At 36.6% G+C, this 20,330-nt stretch overlaps 2 protein-coding genes across 5 annotated transcripts in view; one reads left to right on the top strand and one right to left on the bottom strand.

Annotated features, from left to right (window-relative positions):
• Window positions 1-833: 833 nt before the first annotated feature.
• The window catches only part of LOC139431904 (ras-related and estrogen-regulated growth inhibitor-like), a 73,991-nt gene continuing 54,494 nt past the window's right edge, over window positions 834-20,330 (bottom strand). The window contains exons 4-7 of one of the 2 annotated variants that reach the window (XM_071200157.1): window positions 5,287-5,375; window positions 5,156-5,230; window positions 4,646-5,100; window positions 834-4,592 (exon numbers count right to left, since the gene is read on the bottom strand). In XM_071200157.1, coding sequence (XP_071056258.1) covers window positions 4,209-4,592; window positions 4,646-5,100; window positions 5,156-5,230; window positions 5,287-5,302 — 930 coding nt within the window. In that variant the 5' untranslated portion in view covers window positions 5,303-5,375 and the 3' untranslated portion in view covers window positions 834-4,208. Of the gene's footprint in view, window positions 4,593-4,645; window positions 5,101-5,155; window positions 5,231-5,286; window positions 9,781-20,330 lie in introns of those variants that run through there. The other variant, XM_071200158.1, reaches the window with a different exon arrangement.
• On the top strand, window positions 17,831-19,734 carry LOC139431852 (uncharacterized). Of its 3 annotated transcripts, XR_011641886.1 has the most exons (5): window positions 17,831-18,026; window positions 18,095-18,125; window positions 18,205-18,247; window positions 18,312-19,407; window positions 19,460-19,663. XR_011641886.1 is itself a non-coding variant. In XM_071200066.1 (3 exons), the coding sequence occupies exon 3, from the start codon at window positions 18,312-18,314 to the stop codon at window positions 19,290-19,292; it is 981 nt and encodes a 326-aa protein (XP_071056167.1). In that variant the 5' UTR covers window positions 17,832-18,026; window positions 18,095-18,247; the 3' UTR covers window positions 19,293-19,734. The 3 variants fall into 3 exon arrangements, 1 of the variants encoding a protein (XP_071056167.1); XR_011641885.1 differs by having other exon boundaries at window positions 17,832-18,026; window positions 18,095-18,247; window positions 19,460-19,662; XM_071200066.1 differs by having other exon boundaries at window positions 17,832-18,026; window positions 18,095-18,247; window positions 18,312-19,734.

Below are 20,330 nucleotides of genomic sequence, written 5' to 3'. Positions count from 1 at the left end.
TTGAGGGAACACTTCCCAAAACGCTTAATCTCAATTAGAGGCGATTTGGTCTCCCGATTTGGCCCCGAAATTGCCAACATAACCCCTGCTATACTGGCAAGAATCATGACAAACACCAGAAATCGGTTTACTCAGTGTATGAATAATGGGGGACGTGACCTACCTGATTTGATCTTCAAAACTGTGTAAAACAAAACTTTATGTATGTGCCTACAGTATAAAAAACAAACAAAAATTTTCTGATTCATACAATAGATGTTATTAAGTTTTGAAAAAAGGAAGTTATGTTGCCGCACCCTGTATAAATTGGATTAAACCCAATTACTAAATTAAATTAACTAATGTTTACTGAGCATAGTTAAATTTTGCAATATTCCCTTAAACAGTGATTATCTTGGAAACGGAGAACTTTAGAGAAGATTAGTAGGTATACCAAATTTATGTAAAATAGTCTGAAAAACTGTTTCAAGTTGTGTGAGTTGTAAAAATTTTAACGATGAAAAAGATATGACTACTTTAAGGGTGTTTTTTTAGGGTTGGCAGCGCTATCTGAAAATTTCATGTTCATAATTTACGAAAAAGCGAAATTATTAAAGAAAAACGAAAATAAAGTATTAAATTTAACCATCTGTATCTTCTTTGTTATTCACAATTCGACTAAAATAAGTTGAGTTAAATCGTAATAAGTTTATATAAGGAATTCACTGTTCATATACAGTTAGTGTAGTTTTATATAAAAGAAAACAATAATATTTAAGCCGTTTAATATTCAATTATTATTGAATATTAAATATATTGAATATATTGAATATATTATATGTATATCCATTTAAACATCAAAATATCGCGTCCAATGCTTTTCTCTTATTAATTATGTAGATACTTAAATAATAGGTTACTTCATTTAAAAATAGTGCAAAATTCGATCTTAATGATTAGTCTTAAATCAAATTTGAATTTGGCTCCTAATTTTTAAATGAGTAGTAGATTGCACATCACATCAAAAAATTTTAATTTGTATAATATTACAACAATATCTATATTATAAGTGGAACACATAATTATTTTCTTTTTAAAGCTCTATTGATAAACAATTTTTTTTGGGTTAGGAACAAACCACTGCGTAAAACCGTCGCGTCGTCGAACATAAAAGACGAATCGTATCGGGTGGAATTGAATCTTTCTTGTTGCTTTTACCTCTGTATCAACTTTGAATTTCATATAAATAAAAATAGAAATCACTGAATAATATTAGCAATACCAGGTACAACCTGTTACAATATACTTCGTGAACCTTTAGTATTAGCAATTGTGTGTGTTGAATGAAAAATGGCATTTAAATTATAGATGAACGTGGGATGGTTCCCAACAAATCTTTCAATAAATTTGATATTTGTAGATATGAAATGTTGAAATAATTCGTGATTTATTATAGTTGGTGTAGATTTATATAAAGAAATATTTAAGCCGTTTAATTATTATTCAATTATTATTGCATAATTTAATACTATTATATAATATCACATTTATTGACAACAATTCTTTTTTCGCATGCATATATATGTGTATATCCATTTAAACATCAAAATATCCCGTCAAATGCTTTCCCCATATTAATTATGTAGACACTTAAATAATAGGTTAATTTATTTAAAAATAGGAGCACAAAATTCAATCTTAATGATTAGTCTTAAATCAAATTTGAATTTGGCTCCTAACTTTTAAACGAGTAGTGGATTGTACATCACATAAAAAAATTTTAATTTGGATAATATTACAACAATATCTATATTAGTGGATGAGTGGAACACATTATTATTTTCTTTTTAAAGCTCGATTGGCAAACAATTTATTTTTGCTTAATAACTTGCGTTATCTCCTCTCATCGATATTATTCAATTAACTGACGAAACTATTTGTCTAGGCGACTTCAACATAGATATGCTTAAACCCAATATGCCCGCGGTTGCTGAGTTTAATGGCACATTAGAGGTGTTTGGGTTGTTACCTCTGCCACTTTATTTGATTTAATTTTGGTCTCTAATGAAGACCTAATACTTAATAGTGGCCGTTGACTTATGATCTTTCAAATCACTCGTTGATTTTTGCTGAATTGAATATACCACAGGAGAATGAATAATAAGTTGGTTTTTTATGACCATCTACAATCATTGCGCTGGCGTATTCTTTACGAATTACATTCCATTGATGATAAAATTCAATTTTTTAATGAAAATATATTAACGCTTTTGGACCTACATGCACCCGTGGTTGTCCAGTGAGGTTAGAGTGGCCATGCGAACCCGAGATAAATTCTTTCAAACCTTTAAACGCTCGCGAAGTACCTTACATTGGCAGCAGTATAAGTTAGCGCGTAACATGGTTACTAATATGCTTCGTAATTGTTAAAAAGACTATTTGCAAAAGTTTTTGGATACAGGTAGCGTGGCTGGGTCTTGGTCTGCGTTGAAGAAGACTAATTTGGTTAAATTCAAACATAGAGCACTACCTAACCATTTTGCGGATGCTTCTGTCGTTAGCGACTATTTTATTGACTCGATTCCCAACAGGAATAATACAGTTATTGGATATTTACATGGGCGTAAATGAAAACTTAAGTTGTTCTCTTAAACTGTCAACGGTGTCGTTAAGTTCGGTAAGTTGTTAAGGCACTGTATGCCATTTTTATTGCCTTACATCACCCATATTATTAACTTTTGTATTAAAAACGGCGTTTTCTCTACTGCATGGAAACTGGCGGTTGTGCTTCCGATACCGAAAGTAGCGAATCCAATTCTCACGTCTGACCGTAATTTCAAAGGTTTTTGAAAAAATTGTTAATGTACAATTGCAACAACGCGACACGTCGCATGATTTTTACTTCGTTTTCACATTAGCACGGTACAGCGCAGCACAACTCGACACAGCATTTTATGCAGCAGACAACTGTGCAATATCAGTTGCATTTAGATTTCTTTGAGATGTGCACGTCCGAAGAAAGCTCTTCGTCGTATTCGGAAGAAGAAGTACTGCTTCTTACAACCATGTGTTTGGAACTTGAGAAACCTAAACGAAAAAAGAAGCGTGCTTGTTGGATGCATGACATATTTCGCGCAAGACTGGACGAAGGGGAGTTTCATACGCTATTCAATCGGTTACAAAACGATGAAAAAAAATTTTATAAATATTATAGAACGAACCCTGCAAAATATAATCAATTATTTGACATTTTTTTGATAAGGGCACACGTAGCCCTTATCAAAAAAAATACAAAATTGGCTGCGATTTATTTTTGGCGTTGGAAGGTTTGAAAGAATTTCATATAAATTAGGGGAACTTAAATGGCTTAATACATATGTCTTATAGGAGACTTTTTCACAGTTGTGTATTTTACCATAATATTGTTCGAAGAGAAAAACCTGAATACCTGTGCCGCAAAATTCAGTACCGCACTGATGTTCACAATTTCAATTTGAGATTCAGGGGGACTCTATCATCGCCCTTTCACCACACTGATCTATTCAAGAGGAGTTTTCATTATCAAATTGTAAAAGTGTACAATAATCTACCCTATGAAACAATCCAACTGGCAAACATTTCCACCTTTAAAAAGTATATTTTTGGTGACTTATTCGACTAATGACAGCGCTGAAATGGCTACAAGTACGACCCAGTGTCCGCATTTGCTTCTTGTGTTTTATTTATTTATTTTTTTTTCTTTTTCAATTATTATACGAGTATCTAGGTTTAAGTTTTAATTTTAAGTTGTGAGCAGTGCTTAGGCACTGAACTTCACCTTTTCATACGTTATATGCTATTTATTTTATGTTTCTAATATATTTAGTAACATTGTTGATTTGTATTGCATTAACAGGTAACAATAAAGTCACTATTATGTTAGGGATATTTTGTGTGCGGGAGATTTTCGGTTGGTAGTGCGGAGCGTGGGGTGGCAATGGAGTGATTCCCGCGTTCGAAATATTCCGAGACGTTAGATAAAACGAACAGGTCTGAACAAGATCGAGAGAGTCGAACATGAGAGTTGGTGCGTGGCAGATGTAGAAAACGTGTATCGCGAGAAAAGACGGACAAAAGGGGCGTGTTTTGAGAAATACAAACACTGAACTAAATTTACATTAATATTATGTTTGAAGATTCAATAAAGTTGTTATTTAGATAAATTTACGTGAGTGTATTTACTTTAATTATTATATACTCATTCGTCTATCTGCACGTGCAATTGGGTAAAATTCTTGTTGACTCGTACTGGGTGGTGGATACCTCCATCTCCATGTCTTTGGAAGATATCTGTCCGTTGAAGCTAGTTCTCGGAACAGAGCTTCAGACGGACTCAAACCGCTCTCTTTGGTGTTGTTCTCTTCAACTTCGACCTTCGTCCATCGTCGATTCAAAAGGCTGGGTTTAGAAGGGCTTGGGAAGAAACCACTGGATGAAACCGTCGCCGAACATAAAAGTCGAATCGTATCGGGTGCAATTGGGTCTTTGTTGTTGCTCCCGCTCTGTTTCAACTTTGAAGGATTCTTGTTTTGTACGCTCCAAAAACCACAAACGTCTCTGAAAACAGAAGCAACCTAAACGAAAAAAATTAAAATTTTTTTTAGAAATGTTGCATTAAAATTTTTACTTGATCTATACTCTCTCGAACGGAAATTTCATGAAAACAAACACAACCGATTTCTTTGCTTCTTTTTTGACCTTCCTCCAGCGTAACCATCCGACCGTTGATTTGATCGATTTTATTTCCGACTAAAACGACGGGAACTTCGGTAATACTCTCTTTCGAACCATTTCCTAATCTTTTTCGACATTTGTGGTAGTTTATCAAGAATTTCAAACGGCAACATTCGTCGAATGAGCATTTATCGGTCACCGAATACATCAAGATAAAAGCTTCTGCCCATCTTATGTTGGCCGCTAAAGTTAAAGATTCGCCATTTTCTTGTTCGATTTGTCCCGCGGTATCTAAAATCTCGAAATAAACCATTCGGTTGTCTATAACGGTATTAAAATTGTAGACTTTTTCCAATGTTGGATCATATTCACCGATGTAACGTCTTGTAATAAATCTAACAACCAGAGCTAAAATTAAATTAAGGTAAATTAAAAAGTAAAGATTAAGTTAACAAATTTAAACCTGATTTTCCAACTCCGGCTTGTCCTAAAACCATAACTTTTAAAGTTTTTTGTCGGGGATAGAGTCCTAAGTTAACTAAAAAAGATTATTTTAAGTCGTTTTAACGTAAATTATCGCAAAACAAAATTTACCTAATTTATTCATCATGTCACGTCGAAACAAAACGGTTCAGGTTTTCAAGCTCAATCGAGTGCTTCTTGATTGTTGTGTAATATTCTCTCTAAGTTTAATTACGAAGAACGAGATTAGAATCCGGACCAGAATAATAATTCGAATACAGTTTAATATTTCTAGGGAGAGTAAAATGGAAGAGATTACGTGAACCTTCCTTTAGGGTAACGATACAAAAAAAAAATAATAATAAAAAGGGACCAAATCAATAAAACCAACTAAAACGGAATGAAATGAAGATTCGATCTCGACTTTTTTGTTTGAGTATTAGTGATGCTTTTTACAAAAATAAATTCCCAAAAAAAATTGTAATCGGATCTACTCGGTTTTTGATTCTTTTCTAAATATTAATTTGCCAGGTGTGAAACCCCGCCGAGGTACGATTTCCGCACGTGCCGGTGTGTCCAGTAGAAGGCGTCGTGCAGGTGCTCGTTCAGCACCACAGGGAAGAGTGGAGGAAGACGAAAGTCCTCGACTCCTGCCCGAGGCTCAAGAGGTCGCGCTGGAATGAGAGGGGCCGGTGGGACCACTGTTCCAGCCCAAGCGAGAGGTATGTAAGGGAAACTGTACTCAACTCAGTGGATAAGTCTATTAACTGTTTACAAGTAAACCTGCAGCACGCTACGGCTGTCCTCAGCAGAACCTGGAGGACTGTTACTTACTTTGCTCAGGGGATAGACCCAGAGCTTGCTTACTTATCAAGAATAACATTAATGCATTCTTAATCTTAGAGCATAGCGATCGCGATTGTATGGCTGCGGTTCTGAGAATCCAAGGTGAGAAAGGCTGGACAAAACTTATAATATAATAATGATCTTCCCCCGGCCGCTGTGCGAGACGTAATTGCCTACAGCCAGAGGAATAACCTGCAAGTGGTTATTGGATGTGACGCTAATGCACACCACACAATATAGGCAAGCACCAACACAAATGAAAGTGGTGAGTTGCTTTTTGACTACCTATTGGAGGAGGGGCTTACTGTTAATAATATAGGCGCCAAACCAACCTTTGTTACCAGAAATAGAGCAGAGGTACTTGACATTACGTTCAGCTCAATCATATTAAGCTGAAAGATAATCTCCTATCCTCTGAACCGTCGTGTTCAGATCATAGACATATTCAATTTAAAATTGACCTAGGGATGAAATCGGACTGTATGTACCGTAATCCCCGTAGCACTAATTGGGATCGGTTTAATAGTTGCCTTGCAGATAACCTAACTAGTGTGATCAATTCGTTCTGCCTACCACAGTAACAATTCACTGAAAGTAAAAAGTAATAATCGGGGCACACCCTGGTGGAACGAATGTCTTAGCTCCGAAAGACAAGAGGTCCGGAGGCTTTTTAACCGGGCCAAGACATTAGGTGCGTGGGAGAAATATAAACAAGCTCTAACGAATTGCACCAAAAATATACGTAAGGGAGTGAAAAACATACCCAGTAGTGCAAGATTTCACAAGATTCTCGCTAGAGATCCGGCACTACTCCTGGGCTCACTTAAGCGGCCTGACGGTAGTTTTACGGACTCTAGCAAAGCCTCATCATGCAGACTCTAGGAAGTTTGATGATGTGGACTGATAATACCATAGCGGGCTATTCCTACATTGCAAAGCGCCCCTCAAATATGGATTGGGGTGTGGCTCGTCACTTGCACATCCGTCGACCAGGCGATTCAAACGTTGAAGCTGTTCAAATCGCCCGGAGAAGACAATATCTTTCCTGCTATTTTGATAAAAATTTTCAGAGCGAGTATCACCTGGCAATATGTACCGGCAGAATGGATTAAGGTAAGGGTGTCATATATACCTAAAGCGGGCCGTTCGGTCCCTGCTCCTAATGCCTTTCCACATATCAGCCTAACGTCATTTCTGTTGACAACCGTTGAAAAAGTTCTGGAGCTTTATATCCGTACGGTGCCACAGGTATCCGGTCCACTGAGTCGCCACCAGTATGCTTATCAAGCGGGTAAATTAGCAGAACTGGCTCTACACAACTTACTTGATAGAGTATCTAGGACAGTGCAGGATAAAGAAGTCTTGGTTTGTGCGTTTCTGGATATAGAAGGTACGTTCAACAACGCAATACCACAATCTCTTGAAAGAGCTGCTCTTAACAGGGGAGTGGAAGCAACTATAGCGGGTTGGATCCGCAATATGCTTGATAGTAGAACAGTTTCTACTTCACTCTACGGTGATACGATACGCTATCTCCCGTGTTTTCTCCCCTGCTTTGATCCCTCTTGGTTGACGGTCTGATTGCGATAGTCGAAGCCGTTTTTGTAAAAATAGAAGCTTATGCTGATGACATTGTCGTTATAGTCAAAGGAACCTGTTTATCGAGGATATCTAAAGTCCTCCAGGTGACCCTGAATACCATTTCTGCTTGGTGTAAGGGAGAGAATCTTGCGATAAACCCGCAAAAGACAATTGTTGTGCCCTTCATCAGAAGACGAAAGTTGGATGGACTAATCCGCCCAACTATCCAAGGTGAAGAAATTCCTTTCTCAAAGGAAGTCAAATATCTAGGAGTAATCCTAGACAAAACTCTCTCATGGAATGGACATTTGCAGGGAATTTTGTACAAAGCTGTACAAGCTTTGTAAAAAAAGTAGCTTTGTATTCTTGTATATTTGTCGCAGCCTTTGTGGAAAAAATTGGGGTCTTACCCCTGAAAGACTGTACTGGCTCTATGTGACTGTGATTAGACCTATGATTACATACGAAGCAGCAACCTGATATAGGAAAGTGCGACAGACTTCAGTTATCAGTAAACTTTCACGAATTCAACGAGTAGCTGGATTGGCAATCTCTGGTGCAATAAGCGCAACGCCAACTCTAGCAACGGATGTTCTGCTTGGCCTGTCTTCTCTGCTTTTGCAGATAGAGAAAGTGGCTAGAACTACCATTTACAGATTTAAGGAATATGCTCAAAACTGTTCCGACATGTCCTACCAATGGGGTGCAGAAGACATTATAAGCACTGATACTGTGCTATCAATGCCGTCAGATTTGGAGGGATTACTATCAGTGATTAATACTCGATATCATATTGTACTGCCTGAACGGCAGTCCTTGATCAAAAACGAAAATTCTCTAGTTCAGGCAGATATTTGTATGTACACAGATGGATCAAAAACGCCGGAAGGAGTCGGAGCAGGAGTATACTGCCAGACACCTCGAATTAAGCAAGCTTACAGCCTGGGTACGTTCTATAATGTATTCCAGGCGGAAGTATTTGCTATTGACATGGGTGCTAAAATTCTTCTTGAGAGAGGGGTGAAGAACATAACAGTACGACTTTTCTCATACAGTCAAGCCGCTTTCCAGGCGCTGCAAGCCGCGAAAACAGTGTTGGCTCTGGTTAATGATTGCAAGAGAACATTAAATACACCGAGTTGTGATAACAGAGTTTCTCTGATCTGTGTCCCGGGTCACTCTGTTGCCGGCAGATGACCTAGTACGAGAGGGCAGCGCTAAAGTGTTTGTGGTGCCAGAACCAGCAGTTGGTGTATCATTTGCGATGGCCAAACATAAGATTGGACTGTGACATTTTAGGACATGTTCGTAGTAGCATAAAAGTTCTAATGGGTGTCTTTATTGGGCACTGCCGATTAAAAGCACACAACAAGTTGTTGGGTTTAGCCGACGATGTTGAATGTGGACTATGTGCGGAGGAAGCAGAGACGGATGAGCACGTTTTATGCCACTGCCCTGCTGTTAATCGTATCAGATTCTCGATTTTTGGGTCGCTGTTTATCTCCTCAAAGGATCTGAATGACCTTTGAGCACGGTGAAATTTGATAACGATATCTCTCGGGGTACAATAGATCCTTAGGGTCGCGGTGCAAGGTTGGTTGGTCCGCCTATCCGATATGTAGTCTATGTAATGTAATGTAATGTAAATCTTTATTTAAATTTCGATTTGATGGATTTTCGACAATGGTGATATTTAGAATGTTTAATATGCGAAAGAGTGCGTTGAATTTTCAACACGACTTCGACATTCCATCGACACTCGACAAAAAAGCAAATTTTAAGCCGGCTTCCTGAAAAGCGATATGTATTACACATTCACGTGAATTAATTACAGAGGTGACAGACATTAATTCACATGCTGTAACAGGACACTTGAGGAATGTACTAACTATGGGTAATTGTAGTAAGATTTCGGAATCTAATATAATAAGAAAACCTTATAAAAGTGTTTAGTTTTCGTCGAGATATGATATAGTTTAATAATAAGATAAAGTTGTAACACCATTAAAACATCTATAAAACAGGTAAATTGTGGAAAAACGTTGGTCGCGCATTAATACAGCAGACAAATAGACAAATCGCAATTGTTTGTTACAGACCTTTTTTTAAAAAACAAAGGACGACCTAATTACTTAAAAGGCATAATTAATTTTTAACATTACATGGTACTGTTAATAACCATCAGTGTTCATATCTTCATTAGAATTCGCTTTTGATTAAATTTTTTATCGGCTTGGAGTGTCCATCATCCGAAACCGATTTTTTTACCGGCCACTTAACTGATACATCTATGTATAATATTAAACCGATATCATTGAAAATAGAACATGGGTTGGACGAAACCCTCCTCTCCCCGCATAGTTCCTTCTGTTCCTTTTTAATTTATAATTCGCTTAAATCGCTCTAAAAAAAATTCGAGGGACATAACTGTGAAAAACTGATAACGGTATCTGCATTTCGCACATTTCAGCGTTTGCTTAATTAATTTTTAATTTTGTAATATAAGTTTCCTTTTTGCAGGTACAAACTAATTGTTATTTTGACAGGAGGTAGCTTTTGTTATAAAATTTAAAACCTACTTGTTAAAAATAAATTATGCAATTTTTTACACAAATGCTGTAATGTGCGAAATGTAACGCATTTCGCACATTTTTTGATTGGATTAACAAATTTTCTACAAACGTGTTTTTCTTAAAAGTAGTATAGATTCGCCGATTCAAGAACCTCCTCCTCGAACCTGCGTTCTAGGAGGAGGTTCTTGAATCGGCAAATTTTTTGGGGGTCAGAGGAGGTTCGATGAGGAGAGGAGGTTCTTGAATCGGCGATTCTTTTGAGGGTCGGAGGAGATTCGATGAAGAGAGGAGGAGGTCAATTAACTTGAGAAGGTCATGTTATTTTGACGAAATTATTAAAAATTTATCTTTATTAAAAATGTATCTTTATTTAGGTTATGTTATTAAAAATTTATCTTTATATGTAACCTGTTTACCTAGATGAAAACAATTACTATGTTTATCCTTCGACGCTTCTCAATGAACTGTTAATGTTTTCGATATATCTCTTAATTTATTATTATACACAAAGGTATACGGTTTTGAGATATGTAGGTATACAAATAAGTGAGTCATAACTTACCTGCGAGATATTTTTTATTTTATTATGTAAAGGTGTACGGGTATTTAAGAATATGCGAGGAGGTTCTTGAATCGGCAAATTTTTTGGGAGGACAGGTTTGAGGAGGAGGTCAACTAACTTGTTAGTAGTAGATGAGTCATGATCCACCTGCGAGATATTTTTTAAGAGCTTCTTAATAAATTTGTCATGCGTTTTGTCTGACGTCTCACGATATAATGACATGTTAGAACATGTATAATAGATATATTCGGTAATGATGTGAAATATTACTCCCCCCACCAGCAACCTTATGTATTGCTATAAATACAAACGTTGGTCGAAGTTGTACCGCAGAGTGTTGTGCTTCAGAGTAAGGTTTTTGTGTATTTAGTACATATTAAAAATATCGTGTAGATTTTTGGTGCATTTAGTACAGAGGATTTTTAACGTAACGAGTAAGTAATTCAAATGTAATACAAGTAAATAATGTACTAATGTAAACAATAATATTGATGTTTAGTGGCAACCAGACCGAACCCCAAATGTCCAACTAAGAGAGCTGCTGTAAATTCATTTGAAAAGGGTGAAAATAAAAAACCTGCCCGAAACATCAAAATGGAGGGTAATTGTAATGAGACAACTGCAACAAATGTGTCGCTAGGAAGTGATAATCAAAGAAAAAAGGATGTGGTATTCGATGGAATTAATTTGTTGGCTTCCGACTTAGCGGAGTACGTATTTCCTAGCAATCAACAACATTATGTAGAAAATTGTGGAAAGTTACCTTTCACAAGTAACGTAGTATTAAATGAAGCAGTGAAAAATAATCTCCAAAAAGGTAATCAAGCGCCATTATTCTCCGAGAGTACATATTATTTAAATAAAAGTCGAACGAAATGGATATCGGTTGGCATGTCTGCCAATCTACATTTTGATCCGGTTATAAGATTAATGGGAAAAGGACAATGCATAACTTTTACCGAAGACGAATGGAAAAATGTGATTAATAGCAGACAATTGATTATGAATAGTTTTGTTGGTGATTTATCGACACCACCACATTTCGTTGTAAGCGGCGTGACCTGCAGCAGCCAATGGATAGAAAATGTACGAAAAGTGTTGAAAATGGAAAGGGGGTCAGAAATATTTTACCTGGCTTACGACTCGTTACACGAATTGTGGAAACTTAGCGATTTAGTTTCGAGTAGGGTAGAAGTATTAAAGTGTATGGAATATAAAAATTATTACGATAGCGTGATCGATGTGGTATCAACAATGCAAGGTGATATAAAATCGAATATATTGGTTGCTTCAAACGGTGCACCAAGTGAACATTTGTGCGTAACTAAAGAACTGCTCGTATACGGTATGGATAAGATATTACTGGATTTAGATTTGCACGCATTAATGAAGATGTGAAGTGAATAAAATGGAAAAAAAAGTGACGTTTTGCGAATCGAAAAATAGAGTGTACCGAATGCACACTTGGACGTTTGCTTACAGACAATCAAGGATAAGTGACTGGGAAGAAAAGATGTTGGACGGAATTAGATTTAAGACTAGGATAAGAAACGTAAATAAGTTATTAGAAAAATATTTAGATGTAGATTATAGATTAAATATATATCAAGAACGTTTTAGCATTGTAGAGTAATCGAAATGTTTTTAACTGAGTAACAATTAATTTTTAGGATATTAGTAGATTTAAGTGTAGCTGAATAATAATAATAATAATATTAATAGATTTAAGTATAAATTAAGAGCAAAATTGTTTTTGTAAAATATTTAAAAGGAATAAAAGCTTAAAGCACAACAGCAGAGCTTCATTTCTAGTTTTTAACTGTGAAGAAAAGGAAGAAGGAGTGAAATTATAAAATGAATTTGTTAGAACCTAATCGTAACAGTTATCGTTTGACAGGCAAACGAATTGGTCGAGGATTTTTTAACAAGTTGATAGATAAACTTCCGATAGAACTTCATTTGCCAGGATATAATTTTTGTGGACCGGGTACCAAGTTGGAAAAGAGATTATCGAGAGGAGATCGAGGCGTGAATCCATTAGACGAAGCGTGTAAGAAACACGATATAGCATATACGGTCAGTTCAAATTTAAAATTTAGACACGACGCAGACAGAGCATTATATAAAGCAGCGAAAGAACGAATACGAAATAAAGAGTCTACTCTTGGAGAAAAAGTGGCATCGTCCGCAGTTGCCGCCTTAATGAAAGCAAAAGTAGCGGTCGGTATGGGCGTAGGTAGAAAAAGAAATCGTACGGGTCGACGACCTTTAAAAAAAGTCCGAACGCGTGTAAAGCGTGGTGGAGCTATATCTTTTGTAGATGCACTTCGATTCGCTCGCAACGCAATATCGAGATCAGGTGCTAAAAATTTGTTGACAAACGTTAAAGCGGCGTACGGAGCTTTGAAAAAGATAAGAAAAAGAATTTCCGAACCTAGAGGTCGAGTTATTCGAATTCCGAAAACGGGAGGATTTTTACCTTTAATTCCCCTGTTCGCAGCTTTAGGTGCCCTAGGTAGTATCGGCGGTGGTGCTGCCGCTATTGCAAGAACTATAAACAACGCGAAAACAGCTAGAGAGCAATTAGATGAAGAACGAAGACATAACAAGGCTATGGAAGCAAAGGCCGTAGGTAGCGGATTGTATATAAAACCATATAAGAAAGGTTGCGGTTTGTTTATTGAAGGAAAGGGGAATAATGTTGGCGGCACAGGTTACTTCAATAAGCCCTATAAGAAAGGTTGCGGTATAACCACTAGTTCAAAAAACTAGTTCGAATACCTCGTCGTGCGTTAACTAACGTCGAGTTGGAAAAGTTTGCGAAAGTACTAAAAATTCCACATTTTCGGGGTATATTTATGAGAGACAATCTCCCGAGTAAGATTAAAAAGAAGGAAAGAGGTATTGTTAACTTGGATAACTTGAAAGGACGAGGGACTCATTGGGTCGCCTATAAGAAAGACGACAAGGACATATACTATTTCGACAGTTACGGTGATTTAAGACCGCCATTAGAAATTGAACAATATTTGCTGTCAGACGGTAGGGGTGGTCAAGTAAAGTATAATTACTGTCGATATCAAAGAGAAATAGATCAAAATTGCGGACAGTTGTGTCTGAAGTTTCTAAGTAATAAAAGAACCTATTAGAGTCTAGAGACGTTTAGACGTTCAGAAGTAATGGAGAAAGAAGCAATACACACGACATATACATTTACGTTGACTGGAAAGTCATCTGAATTGACTTGTAATTTTAATCCTCCGATCTATTTGAACGAATTTGGTAGTTACGAGTTGGCTCTTTTGAATTTCGAAACGTTTAATAGTTTAGCAAACGTTAATAAAAACAACAACGTAATCCAATACGAAGATAAGACAGGACATTTTAAAAACAATATAATAGTACCTGTTGGAACGTACGATATTGATGATATTGCCGACTTCGTGAATGAACAGCTAGACAAAAGACACGCTAAAAGTGTCGTAATAAGGATTAAGGGGAATAATAACACACAACATTCTTTAATAAAAAGTACCCGTCGAATTAATTTTGCATGCGATAATTCTATAGGGTCGTTACTTGGCTTCAAGCCTCAAATATTACCTAGAGATACGGAAGTGGAATCCGATTTCGTAGTAAACATAAATAAAACGAACGCCTTACAAATTTATTGTAATTTAGTGACGGGATCGTATAATAACGGAGTTCCCGTGCACGTTTTATATCATTTTTTCCCAAACGTTCCGGCAGGTTTTAAAATAATCGAATCACCACAACTACCTATTTATTTACCGGTTTTAACGAACGTGATTAGTAGCTTAACAGTACGTATACTTGATCAGGACGGAAACTTGGTAGACTTCAGAGAAGAAGAAATAACAGTGAGAGTTCACCTGAGATCGATAAATTGAATTATTTAAATTTGACTAACGTTATGACAGTGTTATATCAAAACAAAAGAATGCGGTGGTCAAGAAGAGACAGAGCGAGAAAATTGTTTAATGGAGAAAACTATAAAGCGCGCGTCATCAGTCAACGTAGCGGCAGTAGAAGACGATCCATTCATCGATTATCACCAGTCAATCGAAGGTATTTAGTTCAGTTAGGATACGAAGTGTTAAAGTAATGGACATTTTAAAAGTAACGGATAAGATAAAAACAGATCACTCTATCGTAAGTTATGAATTCCATTCGCATCAACCGTTTGGATCGACCACGTTCGATAACAATGACGAAATTAGAATTTCAATTCCGGAAATAGATAATTATACTTTACCGAGCGAGAGTTATCTATACGTCGAGGGTAGCGTTCGTAAGTTAGCCGCGGACGGAAGTATAACAAAAGATGCCAGCGCAACGGGGCAATTGGTTAACAATCCCGTTGCATTTATGTTTAGCGATATTCGATATCTTATTAACGGAGTACATGTTGATGGTGTGCGGAACGTCGGTATAAGCTCATGCATGAAGGGTTATTTCTCATCTACGCAGAACGAGGTGGTGAAATTAGAGAACGCCGGTTGGCACATAAAACCTTGGAAAGATGATATAGCGGGTGTTTCAAAGGCTTTAGATAAAAATGGAAATTTCGGTCTTAGCGTTCCGCTAAAAACGTTGCTAGGATTCGCAGAAGATTTCAGAAAGATCATGATGAACGTTCGACAGGAACTTGTGCTAATTCGCGGACACGATGATACGGACGTCATCTTTCAACCAGCAGCCGCTCCGAACGACGAAAAATTGAAATTGATCATTAATAAAATTATATGGAGAGTTCCTCACGTGGCGGTGGGATTACGCGAACAGTTGGCATTAACAAAACTATCAGAAAGAAACGTAGACATTCACGTTCCTTTTCGATCGTGGGAAATACACGAGTACCCTCAATTACCTCAAACTACGAAGCAATCTTGGGCCGTCAAAACTGCTCCACAATTGGAAACGCCTAGATTTATAATCATCGGATTTCAAACAAATCGAAAGGGTATATTTAAAGGAAACATGGCATTATTTGATAATATAAACTTAACGAACGTAACGGTTTTCTTGAATGGAGAACGTTTTCCGTACGATAATTTGAATGTGGATTTTGATAACAATCACTATGCGATTTTGTATGATATGTATTCAAGATTTCAGCAAGCATACTACTATCAAGAAAGCGAACCTTTGTTTTCACCGGAAGAATTTAAAACTTACGCGCCGTTAATTGGAATCGATTGCACGTATCAACAGGAAGCAATACATAAAAGCGGAGTAGAAATAAAAATCGAGTATTCAACGAAAAATCCAATTCCGGAAGGTACGACAGCTTACGCATTAATTCTGCATGACAGAGCATTTGTGTATTCGCCTCTTACGAAAATGGTTAAGCAATTAATATAGTGGTACTGTTGAAGCAACGTCATTTAGTGTATCTCTAAACATCGAAGGAAACGTTTGCATATAGTGGTATATTATGGATATTATGGTTTTTCAAAGGGATTTTATTATTTTGGACATTCAAGGTTTCACGATAAACGATGAAGAATTTATCCCAAAGGAACTGGCTTCTTACGACAGTAATCATTGTATAAGTCATTACGTGTTTCAACCTAGTCGAAGCTTTTCTTCACTATCTACCAAATTTCGCAATACGGCGAATTGGTTAATGAGTCATCATCATTGTATTGATTGGAACGACGGGTTTGTTCCTGCGTCTCGTTTCGATGAGATCGTTTATTATTTGTGTCGTTCGACAAAAGTAGCGTACGTAAAAGGACGTGAGAAAGCTACATTTTTAAGAAGAATTTTAACAATACCGGTAAAAGAATTGCCGGAAAATGAATGCAAATTGGAGGTTGGTGCGCCGATGTGTCCCTATCATAAAAAGAGACCAAGTATGTGCTCCTTATCGAATGTTTTTTATTTATTTTCATACGTATTCAGACATCTATAACTATATGTAAACGAATTGAGACAGGCAGACGGGTAGTAGCGGTAGAGCAGTTCAAGATGGAACGTCTTTGGCGGTTAGTTACCAGATTGGGACTTTCAACTTTTATAATTAATAAAGTGTGGGATATTATGGAAAGATACGAATCTGATTTATCTTTTGCGAATATTAAAAACTACGAATTATGTTATTTACCAATCGATTATTATATCAATAAAGTAAAGCCATTAGATTTGGCGGCGGTTTGGTTTAAATTACCGTTGAAGTATAGAAACGATGAGCGATTACAAAGCAAGCTGCCCTGTTTTGAACATTATAATTTGCCTCATTGGGAAACGCATATTGATGGTCCACCATCGGCAAGAAAGGATTGTTCTTTATGTATGGTTTAGTATATAAACATTGTCAGTTATAGATTGTAAACTAATAATAATAAAAGATTGTAAAAAGTGTAAAAAGTTGTTTTAATTTAAAAGAAAAAAATAGTTAATCTAAATGAATACATGGTATGTATACATTGGGTTGGGTTGGTATGACTTGGGTTGTACATTGAAAAAGTATTAAATTGGAAGAAAAAAAGGAAGAAAGAAAGGGGAAAAAAGGAAGAAAAAAAAAAAAAAAAAAAAAAAAAAGAAAAGAAAAAGGGAAAAGGATTGTTTATTGAAGCTCCTCCTATGCTCCTCCCATGCTCCTCCTCAGGCTCCTCCCAAAGTGGAGATGGAAGAGTGGGGATGGGAGTGGGGGAAATCTAAAATTCCCCCCCCCCCGGTTGCCAGGAAAGTAGAGCCAGAAAAAAAGTACCCCCACTCTAACTCCGCCCATTCCCCACTCCTCCCCCTTGTCACGCCCCACCCCACGCCCCCCTTCATTACTCTAGTATAAGAAGGCACCTCCCAGCCTTTGAAAGTCACTTAAGTGTTTGTGTTCTTCAGTTTTTTGGTAAGTACAACCTTCTTTATTATCATGTTTATATAACGTTCATTTTCTCTCCATCACTACAGCTCTTTCTACAACTTTCTCTTTTTTGGTGAGTAAAACTATATTTGTTTTGTATGTTTATATAATATTTAAAATTGATTTTTCCACTCCTAGACATCCTTGCTCATTCAGCTTTCTCTTTTTTTGCTGTGTTTTATTTGGTAAGTAACCTTTTTTACTTTGCTTATATAATATGTAAAATATTCTTGTTTTGTTTCATCATAACAGTTCTTTCTACTTTGTTTTTGTGAGTACAACTTGTTTATTTGTTTGTTATGTTAAATTGTTATTTTTATTTTTTCAATTCCTACAGGACCTTACTACTGATCACTTCCATTTTGTGTTTGATCAGTTCGATCAGTTTTGATAACTTCGTTATCTCGGCGACTTTTTTCTGGTAAGCCTTATAGCCTTCTTTTCCTTTGCATATATTGTTGCTAATCTGTTTTTTTTTCATTCCTATAGCTCCTTCTATTTTAAATCTTAATTTTTGTTGGTAAGCATAACTTTATTATTCGAACGTTTGTATCATAATATCTACAATAATTTTTTATCATTCACATCCTATCATTCAGCACCCACTGCAATTAGATTTTAACGTTCTTTTCATCAAGCGATGTAAGTATACATGATTTTTTATTAAAATAAAATAAATTAATGTATGAATCTTTTTTTTATCAAGATGTCTCAAGACGGTTTTAGTCAAATTGATTTAACTGCTCCCGGTTTCGCCAGCAGCCAGGAGTCATTCCTGTTAAACAGTTTTGACATAAACCTGTTGAACATATCGACTGTTGAGAAGGCGCTGGATCCAAACGTGCAACCTAATGAGCAGCCGATGGATCCTAACGTAGAATCTAATGCGCAGCAAGATCCGTCGCTTCTGAACGTCGCAGGTTCCGCGAATGTCGACGATAAAAATGTGAAACGCCTTTCACTTCGTCGGAATTCGGGGAACCGTGAACATTGGAAGAAGGCTGCAGGTGTGTGGGTACCGTCAGAAAAGTATAGAGAGGAAAGAAGGGAGGCACGTGCTCGTTCGCGACGTAGCCAACGCAAGTATGTGTCAGTTGAACAAGCGACCCCGTCGAAGGTTGAAATGACACAGTCGAAAGTGGTTACCGAGAACGAGTCCGATAAATCCGACGACTCTCTTGCTTTAATGGCGGTATCACAACACTGTAGTAACCGGAAGTATCTTAAAGCTACTAAGGCTTCTTTTTCTTCTTCTAAAGCTTCATTGGCTCCCGTTACTAACTCAAATATCCCTAACACCGAAATTCCTTCGTTAAGCCCGAAAGTACACATCTTAAGGGTTGACAATATTCCTGCTAATATTCCTGCTACTTCAGATATTTCCGATGTGTCTGCCAGCCTTTTTTCAAACGCAATGTGTACAGCAGTAGAAACAACCAAAGGGGAGATTTTGGCCGAAATTAATAATTTGTATCAAAATTTTTATAAAGACCTTCATGCAAAGGTTCTTCAATTGCAGACCTCTTTGAGAGAACTTTCACAGTTTAGAGAAGGGCTGGCATCGAGCTGTAACAACCCTTTAACAGTATCGCTCGACATCACCATAGCATCATTAACCTGTGAAATTAAAAAGGCTGAATGTATTTTATCTAGTTTCACTACTAATAGCGTAAACTTCCCTTCCTAGCTTAAAGATGACTAATAATATGGATAATATGAGAGTTAATCATATGCTAAGACTATGTGAAGTGGAGCAGAAAGTTGCCTCGTTGGAGGTAAAATTAGATGCTATATTTAAGTTGGTACGTTATACTTATAATACTTTTTTCCATGTCATTAATTTTATCTTCTCAGCTGCAGAGTGTGTCAGAATCGGCTGTGGTGAGGGGTGAAGTGCATGTGCAAAACATGCACATTAACCGTTGCACATGTGTAAGTTCACCGACTCCGGCACCGACTCCGGCAACGACTCCGGCAACTACTCCGGCACCAGCAGCACCACCACCTCCTTACCAAAGATATCAAGAAGAGGAGGAGGAGGAGTGGTAACTACTCCTTCTCTTCTTTTATTTATTAAGTTAATATTAAGTTAATTATTAAGTTAATTATTAAGTTAATTATTAAGTTAATTATTAAGTTAATTATTATTTTATACTTCCAATATACTCAATATATCTATATAAAGTTACTTTTGCTATATTTTCATTCAGTCTTATCCTGTTAATGTTATAATTCATTTAGTACGAGAATCATGATCGACGAGAAATTAAAATGTCTACCGCAACTTCTAACACTGCCTATAGTAAATTTTAGTAATGGTTCGGTCGAAGAACACTTTACAAGACACAGCAATTTATTTGGTGGAAAATGTAAGCGAGGTTTAATTGTAGGACCCTCTGGTGTCGGAAAAACAAATGCTATGTTATCGCTTTTACTTGCACGTAATGGCCTCCGCTTCCTAAACTTATACTTATGCTCCAATTCGTTATACCAAAATAAGTACGATTTTTTAAGACGTTTAATTGAACCTATAAAAGATTGCGGTTACTATGAATTTTCTAATATAGACGAGTTCATTCGACCGGAAGATGCGAAAGAATATTCGGTAGTCGTATTTGACGATGTTTCCTGTACAGGTCAAAATGTCATTAAGGAATTTTTTTCGTATGGTCGACATAAAAACATTGATTGTTTTCTAATTTGTCAAAGTTATAGTGCAATTCCA

The sequence above is a fragment of the Onthophagus taurus genome, chromosome 11 (genome assembly GCF_036711975.1).
Source record: "Onthophagus taurus isolate NC chromosome 11, IU_Otau_3.0, whole genome shotgun sequence".
NCBI lineage: Eukaryota > Metazoa > Arthropoda > Insecta > Coleoptera > Scarabaeidae > Onthophagus > Onthophagus taurus.
This window is presented reverse-complemented; position numbering and strand designations above follow the sequence as displayed.